The 25,845-nt window shown below is 54.8% G+C and overlaps 1 protein-coding gene across 2 annotated transcripts in view; it reads right to left on the bottom strand.

Annotated features, from left to right (window-relative positions):
• Window positions 1-25,254, bottom strand: part of PSTPIP1 (proline-serine-threonine phosphatase interacting protein 1) — a 39,815-nt gene extending 14,561 nt beyond the window's left edge. Inside the window, exons 1-3 of one of the 2 annotated variants that reach the window (XM_070045051.1) lie at window positions 25,084-25,254; window positions 5,665-5,765; window positions 5,248-5,322 (exon numbers count right to left, since the gene is read on the bottom strand). In XM_070045051.1, the coding sequence (XP_069901152.1) occupies window positions 5,248-5,322; window positions 5,665-5,765; window positions 25,084-25,116 (209 nt within the window). In that variant the 5' untranslated portion in view covers window positions 25,117-25,254. Of the gene's footprint in view, window positions 1-537; window positions 684-5,247; window positions 5,323-5,664; window positions 5,766-25,083 lie in introns of those variants that run through there. The other variant, XM_060293537.2, reaches the window with a different exon arrangement.
• Window positions 25,255-25,845: the final 591 nt, after the last annotated feature.

The following is a 25,845-nucleotide window of genomic DNA, read 5'->3' as shown; positions in this document are numbered from 1 at the left end:
GTGGAGAGGTCAGGACTCTTCTCTGACAGAATTGACACCTTGCCAGCGGTTACACCTCCTTCTCACACACTCATCTCCTGCCTCAGTCTCCCCATCCATGGTTAGAGCCTCTCTAGGTCCAGTATGGCCACTTCTCCATGCCCCATCATGACCCACAGCATGACCACACCCTGCCCAGACCCCTCCCACAGGCTGGGGCTTGCACACCCACTGCTTGGTCCTCACCTCCTTTTAGACTTCACGTCTCACAGACACCTCAAACTCAGAGTGTCCGAAACTGGACTCATCGCCCTACAAACCTGCTCCTCCTGCAGGGCTCCCTTCTCAGCAAAGGCACCACCGTCTACCAGGTTATGCACACCAGAAACTTACGAGCCGCCCTTGACTCCACCCTCCTCCCCCTCTGTTACCTTCTTTTTCACTTCCCAAATCTCCTATGTGTCCACCTCTCACTGCCACCACCCTAGCCCCTGCCCCATCACCTCCAGCCCCCCAGCTTCACTTCTCACCTGTTATCCCTGTTCTTTGGCCACCTACCAGTTCCTTCTATACGCCATGTTCCTTCTTGCGCAGGGCCTTTGCACGTGCTAATTCCCTATGTGCAGCATCTTTGCCTGGCTTCCTCTTCTGTCCCTTCGGAGCACTTGTTCCTATTGTCATCTTGGGTTGATACCTTGAGTGTCTGTCACAGCACTGAACTGTGAGGCCACTGAACAGCGGCAGTGCCTGGTTCTCCTCCCCGTTGTCCCTAGGATTACAGCCCAGAGCGATGAGTTCCTAGGCCTTTCTCAACTCCAAACCACTCAGGGAAACCATGACCCAGATTTCCCAGAGCTCTCCTCTACCGTGTCTCCATCACATGTCAAGGATGGGGACCCCTTGGAAGCCTCTGACCTCTGTTATCAGTCACCAGTGTCCTCATGTGTAACTCATCCCATTGCCCCTTTCAACCCTGCTCTCAGAACACTCAGCCTGGAATTCTGTTCCAGTCTGAATTTCCAGTGTAAATGTCTCTCCTTCTGTACTTCTGTACCACCTTGTGACACGCACCATCTCGTGGTCCCTGCTTTGCCATCCCACTTCCTGTGCACCTGCCAGCCAGGAGGCCCCTGCCTCCCAGCTCACAGGAGATGGGCCTCTTGCTCCCCTTGCTGGAGGCTGGGCCTGAGTGAGCTGACCCCAGAGGAGCCCTGATGGGAACAGGACCCGCCTCTCTCCCTCCAATATCCTCAGTGATACCTTCATGCTCTGAGCTCAGAGGAAGAGAGATCATGAAAAAAATCCCTCTCTTTTGACAGGAAAACACAGCGTTTTAGGCTGTGACAAGTGGGGGTGAAGCAGGGACGAGAGGGTGTGAGGACTCAGGTGGGGGCCGTCCTTGCTCGCGGCTACTGCAAAGGGGCTCGCAGGAAGCTGCTCCCAGCCCTGCCTCAATTCCCCTTTATTTCCTGAACCCCTGCCCCATGCAGCTTCTGCAGCTTGTGACACTCAGCACCCTACGTGGTGCAGGATGAACAAGAGGTGGGGGGAGGTGACAGCTTTCTGGGGGAGGTTGTATTTCAGCTAGACCTCGCAGGGGAGAAATGAGGGCAACAGCCAGAGCAAAGGCCCCAAGGTTGGAAGGAGAGTCAAGGTGAACTTTCTGTAAGGGCTGGATGTGTGGTTTAGATGTTATGGGTAAGCCCCTTGCACCCACCCAGCGCTTCTTTAAGATGCATTTGAAAGGGCTTGTGGGGATCCCTCGAGTTGGGGACCAGGTCTTATCTGTGTGTCCTCCATTGCCACTGCCCAGCAGATGCTTGCTGAGTTAATGTGTGAAGGAGGAGAATGCTAAAAATCACTTGAAGGTGGGAGTAACCTTGTTTTAATATATGTGGCTGAGTCTCTGGCCTTCTGACCAGTCTGAGGTCAGGGGATGACACAGAAATGCTCTATTTCAGGCAGCAGGGGTGGGGAGGCTGGCCTGCTTCACCCTCTCAGCTCTCGCTGGGCTATTTCTGGGGTCACTTCACCCCTTGGCTTTTGTCCTTCTCGTTCACCGCATCCAGCCTATGCACCCCCAGCCCTCCGCCCACCCTCCCAGGGGCTGAGAATGAGCATCCCACGGGACACAGGGGCCTTGGCCATGGGGAGGCAGGGGGCTCCCCCTGACCAGGAGACGGGCCCTGGAGGATGAGCTGCCAGTCCCCACATGGAGTGGCCAGGCCAGCTTTGCCAGGTGCCAACCCCACAAGTCTCCACGGCGACAAGGAAGCGACCCACGTTGTCATGGTTGCCACTCCCCCTACCCACAAAGAGCCCTCCGCGTTGGTGTGGGATGGGGCAACCTGGTCTAAGCCGAGACCCTGACAGGCAGACAAGGCCAGAGTGTCTGGGAGAGCTTCCTGGAGGAGGTGGGGCATGAGAGGGCCCTTGGAGTGATGTTCTGATGCAAAGGACTGGGGACGAGAGTGAAGTTACCCTCAGTGTGCTAGGCCCTGGCTTCAGAACAGTGAGGCCCTTTATTTTAAAAATTCTGAATCCCTCCCAACTCGGCCTAGGGCATGGCACATAGTGGGTGATCCTTACATGCTTGGATGGATGAGGGATGCTTGGCCCACGGTTAAAGAAAGGAATGGCTTAATCGTGTCACCAGCCCTAGTACATGCCTCGTGGATCAACAGCAATAATGGTGAAGGACCTACTGCGCATAGTCAGCTGAGCTGGGAGCTGCAAGGGGCACAGCCCTACGGGAAGCAGCAGGTGAGCTGGGATGGTCTGCCTCCTGCCTCCTGACTCTCTGGTTCTGAATGTGCCCTGAGCTTTCCAACCTCCAGCCTTTGTCCGTGCCAGTCCTCTGTCAGGAAGGTGCCTTCCCTTCCTGTCCACCTCTCCCAGGAGGTGCCCTCTGCTCTGCCCTGCTCCTCTGGCCACCCCAGCTCGATGGGGAACTCGGGGCAGTGCTGGTATGCATGCACTGCTCCCAGCCTGCTCTGGAACCCGTGTGGCTGTGCAGCGGTGCCCCTGTGGGTTTTGTTCCTGCCTCTCCTTCCACTGGTTAGGCTGAACCTTAGGGCCTGGCCCTCCCAGCCCAGGCACCAGCTCCTCCTTGGTAGGCAGCAAGGTGGACCCTGACTCTCCTCCCTTCCCTGGCCTGGGGCCCCACCCTGGTGCTCCCACCTTGGACGGAAGCTGTGTCTCTAAGGATAGGGCCAGGGCCAGGGAGGGGCTGGGCCTCATAGGAAATGGTCTGGGCTGGCCAGGCAGGCTCCTTAGCGTTAAACTAAACCGGGTGACCCCAATTTATCTTACTTACGGAGTAAGTAAGGAGGGGCCCATGAGATCGTAAAGACCCCTGCTGTTTATTGAGCATCGCTGTGGCTTGGCACTCTCTGCTTGACATTGTGACTGTCCAGAGCAACTCTTGGGAGTGATTGTCCCCTTTCACAGCTGAGGACCCAGGGCTCAGAGAGGGGGAGTGACCATCCCAGGGTCACACAGCATATAGGGCAGGGCAGACCTTGACCCACTCGGCCTCCTGTAACCACGCAGGGAATCAGTGCTGCCCACAGCCTCGCCCTGGCCACTTCTGTGCACCTCTCCACCCTTCCCGCTGCTCACCTGGCTCCATTCCCACTTGATTCTCTTCATTGGTAGCTTCTCCTTCCTTATTTTAAGTCCACCGTGACTCACAGCCCCCTGAGTGTGCTTCACGCAGTCCATCTCCAGCCTGACCTCCCACCGTGACCCTGCCTGGAACACTTCCCCCAGGAGGTCTCCTCTCTTGTTGGGAAAGTTCTCCTTTTCCAGCAGGCCTGGGAGGGCAGGAGGTGGGCAGGGACTCCCCCTGGGTCATGCTCCCTTGATTCCACCCCCTGCCTGGAAGACAAAGAAGGTCCCCACAGACTTCCATTCGTTCCTCACCATGTCCTGAGCCCTCCTCTACACTGGTGTTCAACCTCGGCCCTGCCATCTTTATCTGCTCAACAGCCCACCGGAGTGGACAGATGAGAACCCAATTCAGAGAGGTTAAGTGACTTGCTCCCAGTCACACAGCTCACAAAGGTCAAGTGGGGACTGGGGCTCCTGCATTCATACTCCTGAAGCTGCCGTTCACACTCTGTGGTCCCGCGCAGGACCCTTGGGCCTTGAGCATTCAACTCCCCTGGCTCACACCACTCTTCAACCTTCCTCTAGCCCTCCCTAAGTTTTCCCCGACTCCAGGTTGGAAGCAGGGACCAGCCAGGGTTGCCTATGTCTTTAGGAGACTTAGAGCGTGTTGTTTATTCAGACACTCAAACAAGGGGACCCGGTTCTGGGCTTTGCAGCTGACGGGGTCCAGGGCCACTTTCCTTGGGCAGCGTCAGACGCTCACAGGCCTGACCCCTGTGGGAGCAGGGGCAGGGGCCAGGGGTTGCTATGGCAACTGCAGGCTGAGTGAGGACTTGCGGCTCTGGGGTAGGAGGAGAAGGACTCATCAGAGCCCTACCAGGACTTGGAGTCCAGGGTCCTGTCTGCCCCTCAGCCTGGCTCGGTCCTCATGCAGCGAGGAGAGTCCACATGTCCCGAGGCAGCCCCTCCACTCCACTGTTAGAAAGTTCTCCTTAGCTGCCCTCAAATCGTCACTCTGTCTCCATCTGCGTCCCCGCCTGACAGTTCGCACACAGAGGCCCAGGCCCCAGGGCCAGAGAGGCCCAGCGGCTTCACAGCAGTAAGTGCCCTTGCTACCTCCCCTCCCAGCCAGGCCTGAGCCAGCCCTGGACTCACATATTCCTCTGAGGAAGGTTGTACTGTCATCTGCTCACCGATGAGGAAATGGAGGCACAGAGTGTCAGTGACCCCCCCACCAACGTCCCAAGGGCTAACGGGTGAGGAACTGGCACCCCCACCTGTGGCTACACAGTCCCTCCTGGAAGCCTGAGCCGATGCTGCGGGGTCTCGGGCAGCCAGTGGGGTCCTGTCACCTCCCCTCAGGGCTCTCAGGACTTAGATGGAGGCCGCCCAGAGGGTGCAGGCTGTGCTGCAGGCACCTGAGGACAGATGACCTCACCCCCTGCCCAGGGCCTCCTTGGTGCTCAGACTGCTGGCTTTCTTCCCACACACAGAACCTGACCTCACCCAGAATGCCTGACTCCCAAGAGAGATGCCCTCCAGGCACCCTGCCCTGGGAGCCATCCAGACCCTCGCCGGCCCTCCCCAGTCCACCCCACACGGGGAGGCCCTAAACCCTGTGGAAAGTGCCTGGCGAAGCAGGAGGGGCCCTCTTACTTGATCTCTGTCTGGCCGCCTGCCTTCCGGGCGATCTGCACCAGGTCCTTCCCATACCGTTCCTCTGCCTGGGCCCTGCAATGACAACCCATGGACGCTGCGTCTCCTCCACTTCCGCCGCCCGCGGCTCAGACTCCGCCGGCGGTGGCAGGAGGACCTGATGGTCCACCCGCTCAGCCTCTGGGGGTCAGCTGGCCGGCGGGCTCCTCCTTGAGAAGGATAAGCCTCCAGCCCTTCGTCTAAATAAGTGTTGGCCAAACATCTGGAGGAACACTAGATTATTTGCCCACTTGGGGGAGGCCCAGGTCGGGACAAACAGGAGAGTCGCGCTCCTGACTTCTTACAGCGGGGGGTGGGGTGGGGCGCAGCCAGGATGGGGGCTCGGCCACTTCCCAGGGGCTGGGGGGAGGGGCTCACCTCTGCCTCAGCAGCTCCTCCACGTCCTTGCAGGTCTTCCTGCCATCCAGCAGCCGCTGCAGCAGCACCTCGTAGCCTGTGTGGGCCGTGAAGTCCCTGCACTGGAACACAGGACAGAGGGACGTGTGAGGGCCGCAGCCGGGCTGCGTGGGTCAGGGGAATGCAGACTGCAGCCTGGTGAGGACCCTGCTGACCTCCTCCAGCCTGGCCTCCCCGTCTGCCCCCCCTCTGCCTTATCCAAGAACGAGCTCTTGGGACTCAGGACCTGGCTTTGAGACAGGCTGGGACCTGGGCCCCTTTGCTGCAGTGCTGCAGTGCTGGCACCTGGACACACCTCTCCTCAAGCTACAAAATACAAAGAAATTATATGGGACTAAAAATAACGGCGTGCATGTGCATTTGGGGCAAATTCTGGACCAAAAGATACAAAAGACCAAAAAAACCTCAACTGCCACTTCTGAAGAGCCGGGGGAGCAAAAGCTCCTTGCACAAAATACCAGCTAAGGGGTGGGCAAACCACCTAAGCTACCCCTCCAGCCCGACCCCTGGACACACCCCTACCCTCACCCAGTATAAAGAACAAGTTCTCCCCCCTTGAGCGAGCGGGCAAACAAGGGAACGTGTTGTTTGTTCTCGCTCCCCGGTGCTGCGGCAGGGGCCCCAATAAAACCTTGCCTGAATTTCTTGTCTGGCCTCTGATCAATTTCTATTTATTAAGGAAGCCGAGAACGCTGGTCGGTAACAGCTTCACACAGGCACACAGTAGGTCCCCCATCTGTGGAGGTACCAGGTGTAGGTGAGCCCCTTGTGGATCAGAGCTCATAGTCAGGACACAGCAACTCTAATCTAAGACAGCCATGGGAAGGGTCCCCACCAAGGCTCCGTGATGACAGCCTTTATGGGGTGCCCCACACTGCTCACTCCTGTCACCTTCTCAATTACCCTCTTATCTCAGGGGTCCAAGTGAGAAAACTGAGGCACAGATGGGTGAGGTGTACCCAGGGTGACACAGATTGAAAGCAGCAGGTGTGGCATTGAACCCAGGCTGTCTTATTCGGGTCCGTGCCCTTCATCCCCCTGCACTCTACAGCCTCTGCAGAGACAAGAGCAACTGCTGTTCCCTGATCATCCACTGTGTACCGGATGCCACGCCGGGCTCCTGCACCCATCTGCTGAGGTGGGCCTTGAGGGTCAGGGCTAGGGCACGTCCTAGCACACACTTAGGACACACCTAGCAGCCCAGGACACCCAGCACCCCCTAGGTCCGCCTCTTAGCCAGGATGGTGGGGAGAGGGCCATCTTGGAGAATTCACAGGACACAGCTGCCTCTCTGCCACCCGTCCTGCTGTTGATCTGACTCTCACCCCTGGAGTGGGTTCTGAGCTGCTGGTGTAGGAAGCTGGGGGCGGGAGGTAGTACTTGAGGAGAGGGTGTTTTTTCTTCAAAGTCTAAGGAGAATCAGATGTGGTAGAGAAGGGCAGAGATGCCACAGACTGCTCCAGATGGCCCCGTGCCAGGCCCAGCCCCCCTTCAGCAAACTCAGAATAATGGAATCTGCAGGCCTGTAGGAGGGTTAGGATCCCAAGCTCACACCCTCCTCCTTAAGCAGCACTAGAAATTCCTGAGACCCAGGTTCAGCTGCCCACTGGGTGACAAGCAGCGGGCCTGGGCCTTGGCTGACTACTCAGAACCCCAGCAGGAGGGAGTCAACCCCCAACTCCTGCAGGCCTGTCCACCACAATGTCCAGGCTAGTGTGCACCAGGCTTCCATTTCTGTAGCTTTCATGGGCCACTTGCCTACTAACCAGGCAGCAGACCACGGCTTCCTGCCCCTCAGCCTCTGTCCTCCCTCCGGACTCCCAGGACTAAAGCCTGTGGCAGCCAGCGAGGAAAATGGATCTGCCCTCCCCCCCAAGAGGGTCACTCTGAGCTGGACACCAGTATTCAGGGCCAAATTCCATAGACCACCAGAACTGGGAAGCATCTTGTCCAGTGCCCCTCAGTCCTTGGGGAAACTGAGGCCCAGAGAAGGGAAGGACCTGCCTGAGGTCCTACTGGCGGAGGCAGGACAAGGATTTGGACTTGCAGGGCACCTGCTGTTACTCCCCGATGCCTCTGGGAGGGGGGCCTGAGCAGGGAGACGCTGACCAAACCCAGCCCTGCAGCGGACACTCTGCTCTTCCCTCCTAGCCCCATGCCCAGCTCCCACTCCCCAGGGAAACCCCACTGTCCTTCCTGAGACCCCCAGAGTGGAAAGAGAAGCAAAAGCAAACCTACATTGGCCATTCTGGAGGAGGTGGCAGGCAGAGGGGTCCTGCAGACTGGGTCCTCAGGAGCTCAAGTCCCCAAAGCACTCCAGGCTTGAGAGTCTGGTCCAGCCCCTGCTCAGAGCGCGCTGGTGCCGGCAGGGGCTTTGGCCAAGTGAGCCACCGTCACAAGTGACTAGATTGTTCCAAGGAAGTGCCTGAGTCCCTGGGGCCTGTTCCCTGCCAGCCTGTACCCCTCCTCCACCCCACCACTGCCTCTTCCTCCAGGGCTTCTGACTCATGGTTCAGAGCTGGGCACAGCTGGGCTCAGGAAGCTGCTGAGGAAATGAACTAACCAATCATTCAATCAGTTAATCAATCAGTCCTGCAGGCTTACTGTCTAAGGCCCAGCACCAGAGTCACCTCCTCCAGGGGGCCCATCCTGGCCTTTCCTCCCTGCACCTACCCAGCTCCATCCTCTAGGCGTCCAGGCCTCCCTTTCAGGGCCCTTGCTGACAGGCTCAGGCTGCCATTTCCACAGTGCAGAAGCTACTAGAAGGCAGGGCCTCCCATCTCCTGTCTACCTGCAGCCTCTGTCACCTGAGACCTGCCTGTGGCCTTGCCCTCTGTGAAATTGCTATTTATTGAGTCCACTTACCACACACCATACCAAGAATATCACAGCTGTTTTCTTATTGAAAACACCACACACCCAGGGAGGTAAGGACGGTGATAAGGAGGAAAAGAGGGGAAGTGACTGCCCAAGTCCCTCAGCTGGTAAAGATCAGGATCTGGGATGTGAACCCAGGTCAGCTTGTCCCCAAACTCACATACTGACATCAGTCATTCAACAGACAGTCCAGCAGCTCTTTTACATTTTGAAACATCAAAAAATGATTAAAGGGGCTTCCCTGGTGGCGCAGTGGTTGAGAGTCCGCCTGCCGATGCAGGGGACACGGGTTCGTGTCCCGGTACGGGAAGATCCCACATGCCGCAGAGCGGCTGGGCCCGTGAGCCATGGCCCCTGAGCCTGCGCGTCCAGAGCCTGTGCTCCGCAACGGGAGAGGCCGCAACAGTGAGAGGCCCACGTACCGCAAAAAAAAAAAAAAAAAAAAAAAAAGATTAAAAAGAAAAAACTTTTGAAAATGATTTCCCAAATTCTCTCTGCTTCAAACCAAAGCTGTGTTTCGGTCTGTCATTCAGTTACCATGGATTCACAGAGGCCAGCTCTGTGCCAGGCTGGGTCAGAGGAACGCTGCCCTGGAGAAGGGCCGTGCTGGCTCTGCAGATGAGCTGCTGAGAGCCGGCAAGCAGCCGGAGGCCCCGCCCTCACCATGTGGCACTAGGGCGATCCACCCCAGGGGAGGGTGCCAGGTGGCAGGCAGGTGCGGTCCCCTCTTTTGGGAGACCTCCCTCAAGCCAGATGTGGGACCCCAGGCCTTGCCACCCTCACTGTGTGGCCATTCTGGACCTCCTTTTCCCCATAGAGGGATCAGATCGGGGCTGCAGGAGGAGGTGCTCAGGACAACTCTGGCAGGAGGAAGCATGGTCCTACCTCAGCCTGAAGGCAGCATGTGGGAGGCCTGGGTGCTGGGTTGTGCTCAGGGACAGCCCACCTGCTCCCTTCTCTGGGTGGCTCTGGCTGTGAGCCACTGTCCAGGCCCTCCAGCTGACCCCGGCCCTGCCATGCCCCCACTGGGTGGGTAGAGAGCTCGCCTTTGTACACACTACCACTTCCTCCTTTTTATACCCATACAATTCTTGGTGGCTGCATGGGCTAGGCCACAGAGACCAGGGTGCCAAGCAAGCCACTTCCCTTCTCGGGACCTGGTTTCCTCATGGAGGAAGTGAGGGCAGAGGCCAACCTCTCCTGGCCCTGACAGCCCACCCTCTAGGGCACAGCCCTATCAGGGCAGATTGGCCGCCCAGTCAGGGAGGGGGCCCGGGCCTGGCCTGAGAGATTGGACAGAGTTCAGCAGACCAGATATGGGTTCACACCCCACCCTGTGGTCCTGGTCATTCTCAGCCTCTACTTCCCTCCCTGTAAAGAGAAGCCTAATTGTTCCCACCACCTAGGTTTGATCTGAGAAGCCAGTGAAATAATGTACACAGGTGAGAATAGTAAAAGCAAGGTCAGAGGTTGCCCTGAGCCGGGATTACCCCCATTTTACAGGTGAGAAAAATGGAACCCAGAAAGGTTACCTAATCTGCTCAGGGGCCCTGAAGGGCACAGCAGGGATTTGAACCCAGCTCCCCCAGACCAGATCTCGGCTCATTCCCTCACCTCTCTGCAAAGCCCCAGGTTCAGTGGCTGTTCAGCAAGTGGTAGCTCCCCATATGCCCTACCCTGTCCCTGCCTGCCTCTCACCCCCCCCCACCCCCCCCCACCAGACAGAACCCAGATGTGCCAGGCTGGCAAAAACAAGTTATCTCCCTACCACACACCCTCCCCCACCAGAGGGTCCATTTAAAAGGCTGCAGAAGCCTTTTCAAATGTTCCCTTACGTGGAATTCCAGAATATAAGGTCCCTCAGAGGACAGCTAAACCTCTAACCTTAGAGGGAGAGGCCTGGGTTTTGGTACCAGGTCTGATCTGCCAGGAAGAAGCTGGGTAGTCTTAGTAAAGTCCCTTGCCCTCTCTGGGGCCTCCTGACTGTGAAACAGGTTTAGGGACAGGAAGTGACCTTTAATTGCCCTTCCAGCAGGGAGGCTGCTGTCTGTCTGCTGGCTTTTGGAAGCCATGGCAACCATGGCTGCATCTTACCTAGAGAAGTCTGAAGTCCGGGGTGGACTGGAGCTGCCTGAGGGGAGTGAGGCCTGGGGAGGGAGCAGTTGGGAACTGGCACCATGTGTTTCCTGGGAACCAAGAGGAGGCCGGGAAGGTGGCTGGGAAGAGCTGCCGGTAGTAAGTGAGGGAAGAGTCCCCGAAAGCAGCAGCTGGGAGGGGTCAGACGCGGACAGCTGCAGGGGACGGAGCCCGCCGAGGCAGCCAGGAGAGGAAGAGCTGACCTGTGTGCGCTTGCTACCCGCCGCACCAGCTACAGCAGCACCAGGGAAATAAGGGCTGAAGTACCCCTTTAGAGCTTCCAAGCCCGCGCCCCACGCCATCTGTGGAGACACAGAAGCAGCAGGCAGTGGAGGTGGCAGAACACGGCGAGTGCAGAGACGGACCCGTTCTCTGTCCCCCGGCGTCGGCTTCCAATCACAGGCCAAGTGGGGAGACTGGGAAACTTTCAAGTGAACAAGAGTGAGATTTTGATACGTGGTGGAACTGGAGGGAGTTAGACCTGAAAAGGACTAGAAACGCTCTAACACGTGCCCAGGGTAGAGGAAGGGAGAGCTACCAGTGGCTTTGGAAGGTGGAAGGAAAAACATTAAGTTTCCTGCTTGCACCCTAACCAAGTTCAGAAACCTTCTGTAAAATGCTAGCCATGCTTGTCAAAAACCTTTCTAATAACTGATGTGCTCTTGGGTTGCTAGGCGCTCTCTCTCTCTCTCTCTCTCTCTATATATATATATATATATTTTTTTTTTTTTTTGACTGCTCTGCACAGCATGCAGAACTTCCCCAATTGAACCCGCACCCCCTGCAGTGGAAGCGTGGAATCTCAACCACTGGACCACCAGGGTAGCCCTATATATTTTTTCTAACATTTTTCTTTCTTTCTTTCTTTTTTTAAAAAAATCACCTTTTACTAGTGAAGAGGAGACAGAACAGGGAGACTGGACTTACTCCCTTCATCTAAGGAAGCCCCAGAAGCCAAGGACTGCGATTTTGAACACGGTTACAGGCCTCACGGTGCCCAGGCTGCTTTGCCCTCTCCTTTTACCGCAGTTTAACAGTTCTCTGCGGCCAAGGTGCCCACCATGGCTGGTTTATTAACAACTAGTCCACTGTTGCTTGTCTGCTGTGGGCTGAGAAACCCAACCACTGGGATTGTCAGCACACCTGAGGTAGTAAGCACTGAACTCTGGAGAAGGCGGCCCCCTGGAGGCAGAACGTGGGTCTGTTTGCCTACTGGGTCCTGGTGCCCAGGTCTGCACAGCAACACTCAGCAAATACACTGGACAAAGGCTGAGGAAGCGTCTGATGGAGGCCCTCGAGCTGATGTGGGTTTATGACAGCTCCTGAGCTGCCCCATGGAGAACACCAGACCATTTGTTTGCAATTCAATGACTCGTTATCCAGCACTTTAAATAAGCCAGACAGACTTGTCCCCTCTACTTGGTACAATGTATTATTATCCCTGTTGTACAGATAAGGATAAGCCAATGAATAGCAGCTGGGCTCTTTCCACTGCCTCACAGCTAGTACCCCGCATCTCCACCATTATTGGCTGCTAAACTGAGGAAAAGCAAAGGACCAGACACCCACGTATGGCTTGGTTGGATGGATGGATGGATGGATGGATGGATGGATGGATGGATGGATGGATGGATCAGAGACTTAAGTGAGCAAGCCGGTTGCTTACCCAGAGTACCCCAGGAGGAGGGTTGGGTAAAGAGAAGTTCCCTAGTCTCAGCCCTTGAGGAGCCATTGGGGAATGTGGTCATTTGCAGAGCTTTGTGGGGCCATCAGGAGCAGAGGGCGTGTCTGTGGTTGGTGCCCCCAGAGAGGCCAACTCCAAGAGCCCAAGTGGCCCCAAATGTGCAACACAGGTGAGCCGCTCTGATGGATGGAGAATGCCCCATCGCCGCGGTCTATAATCAGGTTAGGGATTCCGCAGAGAAGACTCGAGCCTCAGGTGACATGCTGAACTAGGTGTTCTGGGTCTAGGTGTCCCCTGACTCAAAGACTGGAGGGGTCCATTCATAAGCAGACAAATGGGGGGGTGATTTACAGCTTTTCTAAGATGGCCCAGGCTAGGTGGCAAAGGGAGAGAGCCAAGAAAGCTTCCTTTTAAGGAACAAAAGCACATTGAGTGTGGTTAGATGAGCTACTCTGGGTTCAGCTGGGCTGACAGGGGCTTGGGATTAGAAATGAGTTTCCAGAGGGCTCTAGCTCTCCACTGAGCCCCAGTCTGAGGCCTCCCCTGGGCCTTAGACAGCCCTTTACTCAAGCAGCCCTGCTGGATGGGCCCCTGAGACATCCAGGCCCTTGACCTTGGGGAATCTGGAGGCAGGGTGCTGATGGTTACCTGCGGCCTTCAGGGGGCCCCGTTGGAGCCCTGAGAATGTTCAGCAGCTCTCAGGAATCCCACGGAGCCGGGTGTGGGGGCCAGGGGAACAACACAAGCAACAGAAGGGGACCAACTGTGCACACCTGGGGCCTCTTATCTCAGTAATACCGACCCGGGGAGAATGCGAGGATGAGAGAGGTTATGTAACTTGTCCAGGCTCAAGCAGCAATTGTGTGGGCGTGTGTGGCTTCCGACTTTGTTCTTTTAAATAGGCCTCTTCCAGTGTCAAGCAGGAAGGGCCTCCTCTACTGCACTGCCCTCCCCCATTCTGTGATGTACTTCTCACTTCCCCTCTGCTCTTAAAAGCCCAGCTCGATCCCCCACTTCTCCCTCCTGCTTTATGAAACCAAAACGTGTAGTAGTTAGCACAAGAGGTGGGGCCGGGAGTGAACACGAGCTGGGGCAGAGGCCTGGAGGTGGGGATGAGCCCCTCGGGTTTAGGAGACCGGAAGCTTGATGCTCAGAGCTGTGAGTGGCTACAAGTCCAGCAGAAAGCAGCAGTGAGGGGTCTGAGGGGCTGGAGCAGGTATCTGAAGAGGTAGCCTGAGGCCAGCTGAGGTGGAGCCCTGAGTCAGGCAGACCAAGTGGTGGGACCCTCCCTGGAGGTAACGAGGATCCAGGGCCAGGTTCCAAATTCAGGGGAAGGGAACAGGATGGATGGGATGTGGATGGGTAGAGGCCAGTGTTCTCCATGCCTCTAATTCCCAGAGAAGCCTGCAATGTCAGGACTGTGCCCTTACTGCCCCATGTCACAGATGAGCAACGGAGGCTCAGCAAGGTGAGTGACTTGCCCAGGTCACACAGCTCCTCTGTAGTGCCCCCCACTCAAGTTGATTAGGCGGGGGGCTTGTAGGATCCAGCAGTGGCCAGGGCTGAGGGCAGGTAGGGAACATGGTTGGAGGGCAGAAGGGAAATGAGCCACCCGACGCTGAACCCTGGAGGAGACTCTGACCTGTCGGCAAGGGCAGGCACTGACCATCCCCTGCACGTGGCCGGCTGCACAGGGCTCCTTGCTGGATGGCCTCCAGCTTGTAAGTGACCGGCCAGGGACTGGGGACTGGCGTCTGTGACCCAGGCGCTGTCTCTGCACGTCTCCTTCTGCAATTATCACCCCTCCCACACCTCCTACACCTGCCAGAGGATGGCCCACAGGGAACACCTCGACAAGAGAAAGTCCAGGTAGGGGGTGTGGGAAGACCCCAGGCACTGCGTCCTCGTCCTGGCCAGTCCCACGCACACGAGTTGAGCAAGTTACTTAAGCTCCTGTGCACAGATTCCCTCCTCTGTAAAATGAGTGTGAACACACTGTCCACTTTCCCTGGGACTCTGAGGACGAAATGATATAATATATGTAGGAGCCCAGCAAAGGGCACCCTGAAACTTAAGGAGCTCCTGGAAAATGGTGGCCATGGTGATTAGTACATATCAAGTAAAAGTAAACCAAGAAAGGAAATAAAAAAGGAGAGCTGGGTTTGAATCCTAGCTGGTTGGAATCCAATCGACTGACTGCTTGCTTCCGATCTCTCAGCCTTCATTTTTTCACCCGTATAGTGGAACGCACACTGGACTCCAAGCCCTCCACTGGGCTGACGGGGGGTGTCTTGCTTGGTAGCTGTGAATTGCTTCAGGGTGAGGACTGACAGCCTCCTCTGGGCTTGAGACTTGCTCAAGAGACAGAGATGGGCCCCTGGGGTGCAGGAGACCCCCACTCCTCACACCTTTCCCCAAAGGCAGGAACAGACACCCACAGCCCCTGGATTAGGTCCCTCAGCCTCCTCTGCCAGCCTTGGTAGGTTCTGGGCCTCAGAGCTGATCCTGGGCTCTGGCTCCAACGCCTTCCAAGCCCAGGGTCTTCCTGGGCTCCTGTACCTGCCGAGGGTCTATATGCGGGGCTTCTTGCCCTAGGCCATTAACATTCATTTCACCACGTGTATCTTTTAACCACAGTAATGGATTTAATACAGACAAGGAGCCAGAGGCTGAGAGAGTGGAGGGACTCACCAGGGCCACACCGTGAATGCAGTGGAATCCAAGCAGTGCATCAGGTTCTAAAGGCAGGGTGAGAGACAAAGACGGTGCCTTCCAAGCAAGGGTTCTGTGTTGGAGACTGGGAAATTGCTTCACCCTGCCCAACACAGCCAGTGTGCATCTGGCATAGCGCAGCACTGTGGGAAAATACACCTCTAAGTGGAGCAAGATGCCACCTCCAGGGTTCTGGGGCGCTGGGGCTGCCTGAGGGAAGCCTGTGCTCTCTGGAACCATTCACTGCTTACCTTTCCCACTCAGCCCCTCACTTGCACCCGTACGTTGGTAGGACTCAAACCAAGACCTTTGGACCCTGGAATGCAAACTCCTCCCCTCAATGAATCTGCAGTCCCTCTAAGGTTGGGGGTGATCTGAGGACTAAAATAAAATTCCAGCAGCCTCATGGCAGCTCCCGCCCTGACCCAAGACCTAGTCTCAGCTGCTGGTCTTCCCCTGGCCCTGGAATTAGCCACACTGTTCCTTTGGTTCCAGTGTCAATTTCCATCCTCTTCTGGATCAGACTGAGAACAACTGCAGACACCAACACAGCACCTACTACGGTGCTGCTCTACGCTGTGCAGACCCCCACAGCCCAAGCTGTTAGTATTCACGACAGCTCCAGAGACACTGATCCAGACTTCTGTGTTGGTCCCCTGCCTACCACCTCAACCCTGCTTGCATGGACTGACCCCAGCTGACCTCCTGGACCTTCCTACCACCTGCAGTCTGGGGGCCCCAGGCCTGGGAGAGTGGGCTCAGAGCTGGTCCAAATGAAGGGAAAACATTCAAGAGGTGACAAAGAAGAGGACCCCTTCTGCTTCAGTGGCTGCCATCTGGGCAGTTGGGGGTAGAAGTCCTGGTTTTCAAAGACCCCTCAGGTCTAGGCAGGCCCAGGCCAGGGTGGACATCAATTCCCTCAGGGCCGTCTCATGATCCACTGAAGAAGTCGGTGACCCCAGCCTGTGGGACAATCCTCCTCGAAGAGTGAGAGCTGGTGGGGCCTCAAGTAAGCTCAGAAGTCATGGGCCTTCTCAGGGGGCCAGAGGTAGGGCAACTGTAAGGAGGAGCCCACCATCCCCAGGGGATTCTCTCTAAGGACGGTGTCTCTCCAAGTATGTCCAGGTTTGGGAGAGTTATAGGGGGTTTGTCATAGACTGGTGGCCAGTCCAGGTTGGCAACCTCAGGAAGGCTCAAACCTCAGTTTCCTCACCTATAAAAACATCTCTAGTGTGGAGAAAAAGGAACTCTCCTACACTGTTGGTGGGAATGTGAATTGGTGCAGCCACTATGGAGAACAGTATGGAGGTTCCTTAAAAAACTAAAAACAGAGTTACCATATGACCCAGCAATCCCACTTCTGGGCATATGTTCAGAGAAAACCGTAATTCAAAAAGAACACACACCCCAATGTTCATAGCAGCACTGTTTACAATAGTCAGGATGTGGAAGCAACCTAAATGTCCATCGACAGATGAATGGATAAAGAAGGTATGATACATATATATAATGGAACACTATTCAGCCATAAAAAAGAATGAAATAATGCCATTTGCAGCAACATGGATGGACCTAGAGATTATCATACTAAGTGAAGTAAGTCAGACAGAGAAAGACAAATACCATATGGTGTCGCTTATATGTGGAATATAAAAAAAAAGATACAAATGAACTTATTTACAAAACAGAAATAGATCTGCAGACATAGAAAGCAAACTTATGGTTACCAAAGGGGAAAAGGGGGGAAAGGGATAAATTAGGAGTTTGGGATTATCAGATAGATATACATTACTATATATAAAATAGATAACCAACAAGGATCTACCGTATAGCACAGGGAACTACACTCAATATTTTGTATAACCTATAATGGAAAAGAATCTGAAAAAGAATATATCAATATATAATATGTATAACTGAATCACTTTGCTGTATACCTGAAACTAATACAACATTGTAAATCAACTATATTTTAAAAAATTAAAATAAAAAAATAAAAACACCTCAACTCAGGACCTCAATAGCTGATAATTTTGAAAAAAAAAAAGAACAAAGTTGGAAGACTCACAATTCCTGATTTCAAAACTTACTACAAAGCTACAGTAATTAATATAGTGTGGTACTGCCATAAGGACAGACATACAGACCAATAGAATGGAACAGAGAGCAAGAAATAAGCACTCACATATATGGTCAACTGATTTTCAACAAGGATGGCAAGACCATTCAATGTGGAAAAGACAGTCTTTTCAACAAATGGTGCTGGAGAAACTGGATATGCACATGCAAAAGAATGGAATTGGACTCCTAACACCATATACAAAAACTAACTCTTAAAACTGAACAACACACTTAATTGCACACTTAAAAATGGTTAAGATGGTAAATTTTACATTACGTATACTGACCACAAAAAAAGTAATTGTATAAGCTTATAAGGTTAAAAAAAAAACAACCCTCTACCCTCTACTCATTCACAAGTGAGTCAGATGAGGTCACGTAAATGGTAAAAGCCAGATATACGCTCATTGTCAGCAACAGCGATGCATCTGAAACACCACAGTTATCTACACCAATGGTTCTCAGCCTTGGCTGCGCTTTGGAAACTGGAGAACTTTGAAAAATACTGCTCCTCCACCCCGAAATTTGCATGCAATTGACCTGGGGCAGTGCCTGGGCATTGGTATTTTTGATCCCTGTCACATTTCTGATCTTATCTCCAACTACTCTCTACCTCTGTCACTCTGCCCCAGCCACACAGGCCTCCCTGTCCCTTGAAGAGGTCAAGCGTTCTCCTGACTCAGCCCATCACCCCCTTTTCCTCTCCAGTATAGCTCAGCTTCCGCTTTTCCATTTCTGCAGTTGGGAAGCCCTGATCCCATCTGGCTGCCCCATCCCCACCCAGGCTGCTAGTCTCTGGAGCACCAGCAGACACTTCCTGTTGCCCAATAGTGGGTGGCCTGTCAACACCAGCAGAAGGGGATGTCACTCACCCGCCTCCTCTGTCACTCATTGCTCAGGGTACCAGGTCTCGGCAAACCACCGCACACTCTCACTGACGCCAAGGGCTTTCTGAACTGGCCTGGGAAGGTAGCAGTCAGGCCTAACCCAGCAGCCCCAAAGTCCAACGGGGTGGTATCCCCAGGCCCACATCGCCTCTATAAGCCTCAGTCTTCTCTATAAAGCAGGAATAAGAATACCAACCTCATGGGGCTATTGCATCTTGTCACCTGAAGCCATAGGAATGACTCTCTAATGGTGGAATTTAATATGCAATGGTGAACAGAGTTGGGGAGGCATCCTGAGACTGGGAGGATCCACATATGAGGCTCACCCTGTAGGTGCCTATCCAATTATAAGTGGGGATCCCTTGGGATCTGTTACTGGTCTGCTAACTCCTGATGCTGAGCAGAAGAATGTGGACCCCTGAGCCTCTCCATCTTCAAAGCCTTTATCTTAGGTGAGAATCACTCTGACATCCTACAGATGAGGTAACTGAAGTTCAGAGAGGGGAAAGGATTCTCCAGGTTCCCCTCAGCGAGTGAGGGTGGAAGCTTCACAGAGGCCTATTCCCCATTCTGAGACTGGAAGACAGGGAGTGACTGAGCCCATGAAGGAGGGACCTTCCGGAGCTAGCACAGCAGGGAGCCCTAGCATGGGCAGCCCCCAGGGCACAGGGTACCACTCTCTCTAGCTGGACGTGAGGCAGTTTCAGTTTCCACAAGTTCCCTCTATCGTGTGGTTTGCAGCGTCAGCCAGGCTCTAGGCGAGGTGGGCGGGCATCCTACCCACAGCCTGCAGCCTCCCAGCCTCTGCATGAGTGGAAACATCCATCCTTGCAGAGGGTGCAAAAAGGAAGAAAGCATCTTTGCCTTCACTCAAGGTTGGTCAAGACCTTTCACAAGCCGGCAAGGGCCTTCCCTTCCTACCAGTCACCCTGCACAGTCCTCTGGGCCAGAAAACCATCTTGCAAACCCACTGTGCCCTCTCCCCCTTCCACACCTTTGCCTGCACCATTCCTTCCACCTGGAGCACCCTCTGCCCTCCTCCCACCTCCCAAATCCTCACCAACCCTTCCAAACCCAAGCAAGGCCCTCCCTTCCATCCCAGGAGCTGGCAACCCCGGCTGGGGGGAGGTGCCAGGAGCAGCTAGGAAAAGTCCATGAGTTCCTGGGAATTGGATCAAAAAGAGGGTCTGGAGAAGCAGATCTTGTTTTCCACCAATAATAAAATCAAAGGTGTGGGTTATGTTCTTGGCCCAGGACACCGCCTCCAGGAAATCCTACAGGAGAGCATCTGCAGGCATCGCAACAGCAGGGCAAACACAACCACAGACCTCTGCAGTCACCTATTGCCATTATACGGCCAACCGTGTCCTGTGGAGTGGGCGCTGAGGAACCAAGTTCTCAGGTCCCAGCGGGCACACGCGCCACAGAGTCTGCACAGGGTACGTGGAAGAGTTCATGCTATCGAGCTACAAATGTCGCCTAAAAACACCATCTTGGCCTTGAAAACAGGAATTGCTTAGTTGTGTTTTTAAATATTTTCCTTTTAATGAAATACGTAATCCGTGATCACTTGCAGAAAATTATGGAGAGAAAAATCACATTACTTCCAAAACCATGGAAACCAGTGTTAACCTATAGGGAGCCGCCCTTATATCCAACAGGAGTTATCATTGAACCAAGAACTGGTCAATCTCCTTGGAGTCAGGGGCAGAACTGGACGGGGTCCGACAGAGCTAGGTGGGTGCCCCTGCTTTGTCCTGGACATATGACCATGAACTAGGCCCTTGACCTGCCCATGCCTCCATTCTGCAGACAGGAGGACTTTGGCAAGTCTTTCCCTGCAGGGTGGGTTTGGGGACATGCATGGAATGACTGTCGCAGTGCTTGGCGCCTAACAGGCACTGAACAAACAGGCACTGTTGTCACTCCTCTGGGGATGATTTAAGTAGCTGGGACTCAGAGAAAAAAATCTTCACAGAACAGGAAATAAACATTCTCTTTTTCATTTTTAGTTGTGTAATTTAATTTTTCAATAGGTTATACATTTGCATGTTCAAAAATTAAAAACTATAAAAAGATACATAGTGACAACGCTCACTGCCACCCAGCCCTGTAACCCATCAATCGCTTTTCTCTGACTCCCCCCAAGGTTATCAATTTAATTAGTTCTCTGTGTGTCTTTCTAGAGACTCTCGCTGTTAATACAAGCCTGTGCCGACATAAATGCTTATTTCCCCCACTTTTCACAACAGGTCGCATGCAAGACACACTGCTTGGCTCTATGCTTTTTACACAGAACACCATGCCTTGAAGAGCTTTGCAACCAGCACAGAAAGAGAGTCCATCCTCACCCCTTCTGACAGCCATGGCCAGGGAGACATTGGGAAGGCAGTAGGTGGCGGCAAAGGAAGGACAGCCAGGGGCCTCCCTCTCCCACCTCCTGCCTCTACAATCCCCTGTTTCTCGGGAGGACCCCACTCCTCAGCCACTGGCCCCCTCAGCCTTCAAGGCCACAGGGCCCTGCCCTGCTGCAAGTCCACCCACAAAGCCTGAGTGGGCTTAGGTTCCCAGCAGAGCCCCTCCAGGCCCAGTCCTCCCAGCCCCTTCCAGGTCCCTCTGGTCCCTCTTTCCTGGATGAAAAGTCTCCTGCCCAGCCAGAGGACTATGAAGGGTCCCAAAGTGACTGCTAGTGCCAAATGCTAGAGAACTGGGCCCACTCTCTCACCCAGGAATGCCTCCTCTTCTGGGAAGCTACCCAAAGTCGTAGTCCTCAAGTGCAAAACCTTGATACACAAAGATCTACCCAGTACATCACTGTCCAGAATACTAAATAATCGGTAGTAACCTAAATGTCCAACAATAGGGGATTGGGTAAATAAATCACAGCATGTCCACCAAATCCACAAGCTGGAGGACCATGCAGTCATTAACAATGGTGTTTTGAAGATGAGGAAATCATACCCAGGCCCACATACATTCAAAACAGAATTATGCTGAAAAGAGGGTCTTCCCCACCTCAGTCTCCTCCTCTGTGGGGAACCTCAGAGTCTCAGAACTGGGAAGGAGAAGAGGCAACAGTAGCTGATCAGACACACGGGTCCTGAGTCCCCTCTCCCCACCCTCACCCGGTGCATCCTGGGTGAGTCATTCCCCCACCCAAGGATGTGGTACCTCCTTCTGTCCTCTGTTGAGGAGCTCAGCTCCTCCCAGCTTGGCACAGAGGTTTCCAGATGAAGCTGGAGCCCAGCCTCAAAGGGGAGAGATGTGACCTCAAGTCAGAGGGAAAAGTTCAGGCCTGTTCTCTCTGTCCCCATTGATGGTTCCTGCCCAAAGCCGGGGCGGCAGGGAGGGAAGGGCAGGGAGTGAGAGGTAGTATACGCGGCCCTTACTTTTCCTTTTAACAACCCCAAGTGGGACAGGATGCGGATCTTAATAAAACCTGGTCCAGACCTAGATTTTCCCTCTTGAAGCAATATCCAGTGACTTCTTTGCAAAGGCGGTTGGACATATAGGTGGGAGGCAATGAGGGGGTAGGAGGGGAAAGCGCAGCTCGGAGCACCCCTCTGGGTATGCCCCGTGCCTGGCCGTGTTATCAGACAGGCTCAGTCTCCAGCACCGGATTCTGGCCTCCTTGAGGGCAAGACAGTCTCATTCACCTGATTGGACGTGGGGGTGGGAGGCCCAGCTTAGGCTGCCTGGTAGTGAACCCTTCTCAACAAACATTTGCAGAATGTAACTAAAGTAAAATGAAGGAGAAGATAGGTTCAGGAAGGCATGAGTACCGTGGATGCATTTACTGTTCATTCACTTATTCTATAAACATTGACTGAACACATACCCCACTCGCCAGCCTCATACTGAGGAGGCAGACAGGTGTTTCTTGCAGTACAGTTTGGCAAGGAAAGCTGTGTGTACTGGGGAAGGGGGGGTGGTATCCCCGCATTCTGGGGGCTTCTGTGCCGCTCGGTGCTGAGTCAGGTTACATGAGCTCTAAGTCCCCCTCAGCTCGAGCACCTGGTATTCTCATCCTCGGCCTTGTCTCACCAACAGCCCCTGCTCTGAGGGTCAGCCGCAAACTTCCTGCAAAGCCGTGATGTTCTTTATCACTGTGCGTGTATAACAGACATCAAACGATCCCTTCCCTCCCCCTGTGGCTAGGCCCGCCCCTGCCGCACTCCCACAGCGGCCTGCCTCTGAACGTTCTGCTGAAGATAAACGCAGGCTATAAATAAATACCGTGTGGCCACACTGGCAAAAGTTGCAAATATCGGCGCACTGAGGGACGGGACTGGGCTGTTCCCATGCTGAATGTTCCCACCACTTCTGAACCACTGTGTCTGCTTTTTATAATTTCTTTGTCTCCTCTTGCTATCAGGCTACCAGCTATCTGTGAAACCGTCTCTAACAGTTCAGGCCCACCAGTATTTAACCAAATGTAGATCCCTACTATTTGCTGTATCTATAGGTTAAAAGACCACACGACCAAGCTTGTTATAACTGTGGGTAAAATCAGAGTTCATGGGCCCTAACCACTATAGGGCATCTCGTATGAGTAAAGTGTATAAGCTTCAATGCAAGCTCTTAGCTCCTCAGAAAACACTTCTGTTTCCCTCCTCACAATGGAGCTGGTGCGCCTTGGACTGGGGTGGGGGAAAGCCAGGGGGAGGGGCAGGCAGGCCCCTGTCCCTAACACCCCCATGGCAGTTAGATCATTAAGTCTTTTCCATTTAACAGATTTGTCTGTAAATTGGGCTTTAAAAGACTTCTATGGACCTCATCTGATCTTACTTCTCTGGGAGGTGAGAAGGACAGTTTTTCTCCCTCCTCCACCAACGTGGCCCAAAGATCCAGTGATGGGCCCTGTTGCTAGAAGAGCAATGAAGCACCTGGGTGAGAGTCCACACACTGGGGCCAACCCGTCCGGTTTCATCCCAGCTACATGACCTTGGGCAAATGACTTAGGCTCTCTGTGCCTCAGCCTTCTCTTGTGGATAATAGGGATAACAATAGCATCTACCTCCTTGGTTTAAATGGGTGAACAGATACAGAGTCCTGAGAACGGGCGGCTGGTACATCTTTAATGCTCAGTAACTGTTAGCTGTCCTCGTGGGCTGGGTGGGGCTGAGCTCCCGTGAGAGGTGTTAGAATTCAGTGGTGCTGCCACCGACCTTCTGGGGCATCTGCCCAGGCTCAGTGTGAGAGGCTCCCACTGGCCACTTCTCCCGTTCTGCTCCAGCCTTCCCTAGGGAAGCTGCACCCTCACCCCAGGCCCAGGGAGCGAGCAGTGGCGGAGAGGGGGCACCTGTAGGCCGTGAACCCCGCAGCAGCTCAGAGGTGGGGAGAGCACAGAGCGTGGGCGGGATACCGCTCAGGAAGCTGCCACAGGTCGGCTGCTGCCACCATACCCTGCTCTCTCTCATGTACCATCCCCCGCTGCCCAGATCCTGCCTTAAGGCTATTCCTTGGCCCAGCTCTGTCCTAGGGAAGGTGGACCCAGGGGCTCTGGGCTGGGACAGATGTCCTGGAGCTAAAATATAGTCAAGATGTCCTGGCCTGCCTTGGGCGACTAAGCACCTGGATTTTCAGGCCCTGTCCTTTCCCCAGACTTTGCACTCCAAGTCAGAGCAGTGATGTAGTGACCCGCTGTCCGGCCTGTCACCCCACCCCTGCAGCCCCTCGCCCCTTGCCCCTTGCACGGGCCCCATTTTCCAGCCTGGTGCTTGGAATGGGCCGAGCCAGGTCTGCCTCCCTTGGCTTCTCTGGGCTGGTCCCAGCCCCTCTTTGTAGATATGGGGAAACGGAGGCCCAGAGAGGCATCCCTCTGCCCACTGTGCAGTCAGTGCCGGCGGGAAGCAGGCCACTCACACGCTGGCCACGGGCCCCAAGCAGAGCGTGGCCTGGAAGGCAAGGAAGACCTGGCTTGTTAGCTTTCGTCTCCTGGCCGGAGGCCCCAGGAAAGAGCCCAGGGAGGCCAGGCTGTTGACTGAGGCCGTGTGAAGTGAGCAAAGAGCCAGGTGTCCTCTGCAGGGCTGGAGGGGATCCCTCAGGACAGCCACATTCCCCAGCAGTAACCAGAGAGGTCTCAGCTTTTTCCTGTGAGCCACTGGGAACAGCCAGAGCTTGGGGAGCAGAGGGAGAGGTTGAGAGACAGCTGGAAAAAAGCTGAAGGGATCTGGGGTCCAAACTGGGCTTGCAGGCTGTGTGGCCTGGGCCAAGCATTTCACCCCCACGAGCCAGCTGGGTGCTGGAATTTCACTAGGAAAAGGCTTGATTTACATGTGCACTGGATTTAAGAAAGTCAGCAAGGAATTGCCCAGCCCTGTCGCCTCTTCAAAGGACCCCTGAGGTCTGCAAGGAAGAGGGGTTGGGTGAGGGGAAGAGAATTCCCATTTGGCGCTCCAGCAAGGTGCGGGGGAGTTTGTTACCTCACCTTGTTTTAACCCTCCCATCCAGTTGGTGCATTTATTAATATCTCTCTCTACTATATAGATGCGGGAAAATGGAACCCCGAGAGGTTAAATGACTTGTCCAGCCTCTAAGTAGCACAGCCAACATCCAAAGTCAAGTTTTTCTGGTCCCCAAACCTGACCCCCTCCCTCCTTCGCCTCACAAGACCTCCTCGAGCTCCCACCCATATATCAGACACTCCTAAAAATTTCCTGCTGTGGGGAGAGGGTCACTCAGGGGAAAAACCAGCCCTGGGAGCACAGACTATCCCCCACTCACTGTGTTGAAGTTTGCAGAGAAATCAGTACCCCAGACTGAGGATCCCCTTCGTCTTCTGACTCAGAAGCAGCCCAAGTCACCTCCACGATGATAAAGACCAAAAATCAACCACTATTTTTATGAGAAATCCCCCTCTTGGAGCCGCATCCCCACCCACCACCCCCGGGGAAACTTCGGTCGGACTGGCCTCCCCGGGGCCAACACCACTGGCTCAAACCGGCAGCCGTCTTCACTCACCCAAAAGGCATCTTTGAACTGAAGCTGGGGCATCTTCCTCAGCCGACTGCCACGGCAAAGCTCCCTCTCCTGCCACAGACAGGGCTGAACGAGGGCCAGGAGGCAGGCGCACCGTCCCCGTCCTGGCAGCGCTGGCCCAGGGCCCCCCTTCCAGGCCGGCGCCGTCTGCAGTGCCTCAGAAGGCAGCTGTAAGCCAGAGACTGCTAGAGGGAGGAAAAGGGCTCAACCTGTTTTGTTTGGGGCTAGAATCAGCAGCAAAATGAGGAAGGGCTGGTGCCCAGTGATGGGAGGGCGGGTCCCAGTGTCCGGCCCGGCCCCTCACCAGCCCCGTGGAGACGGAGGACACAGCCCAGGCTTCAGGACTGAGAGCAGGGATGCCAGCCCCGGGCTGTGGGGAGGCAGGGGCCAGTGGGAGACGCAGCCCGGGGCCTGTGCAGGTAGGTTTGTGCAACCTCCCCTAGGGCAGGCTCCAGGGCCGTCGCCCCACAGGAAGTGGAGCTGCCATGCTCCCCTGTGCAGCCCCGCCTGCCATCTGCCACCCAGCTACTTGTCTCCACTTGCCTCCTTCCGATGCCCTAGCTGGGCCATTCTCAGAGGCCATAAACTTAGGGAGCCTGAGGCCCACTGAAGCTGTGGGTAAGGAGGAGGGCAGGATCCCGGGTGCTGTCACCTACCACCCCAAGCCTCACCCCAGACCGGGTCCAGAGACGCTAGACTCTCCACCCGTCACCAGCAAACCATTTCAGGGAGGGAGGGGCTCAC

The sequence above is a fragment of the Globicephala melas genome, chromosome 2 (assembly GCF_963455315.2).
Source record: "Globicephala melas chromosome 2, mGloMel1.2, whole genome shotgun sequence".
Lineage (NCBI taxonomy): Eukaryota > Metazoa > Chordata > Mammalia > Artiodactyla > Delphinidae > Globicephala > Globicephala melas.
This window is presented reverse-complemented; position numbering and strand designations above follow the sequence as displayed.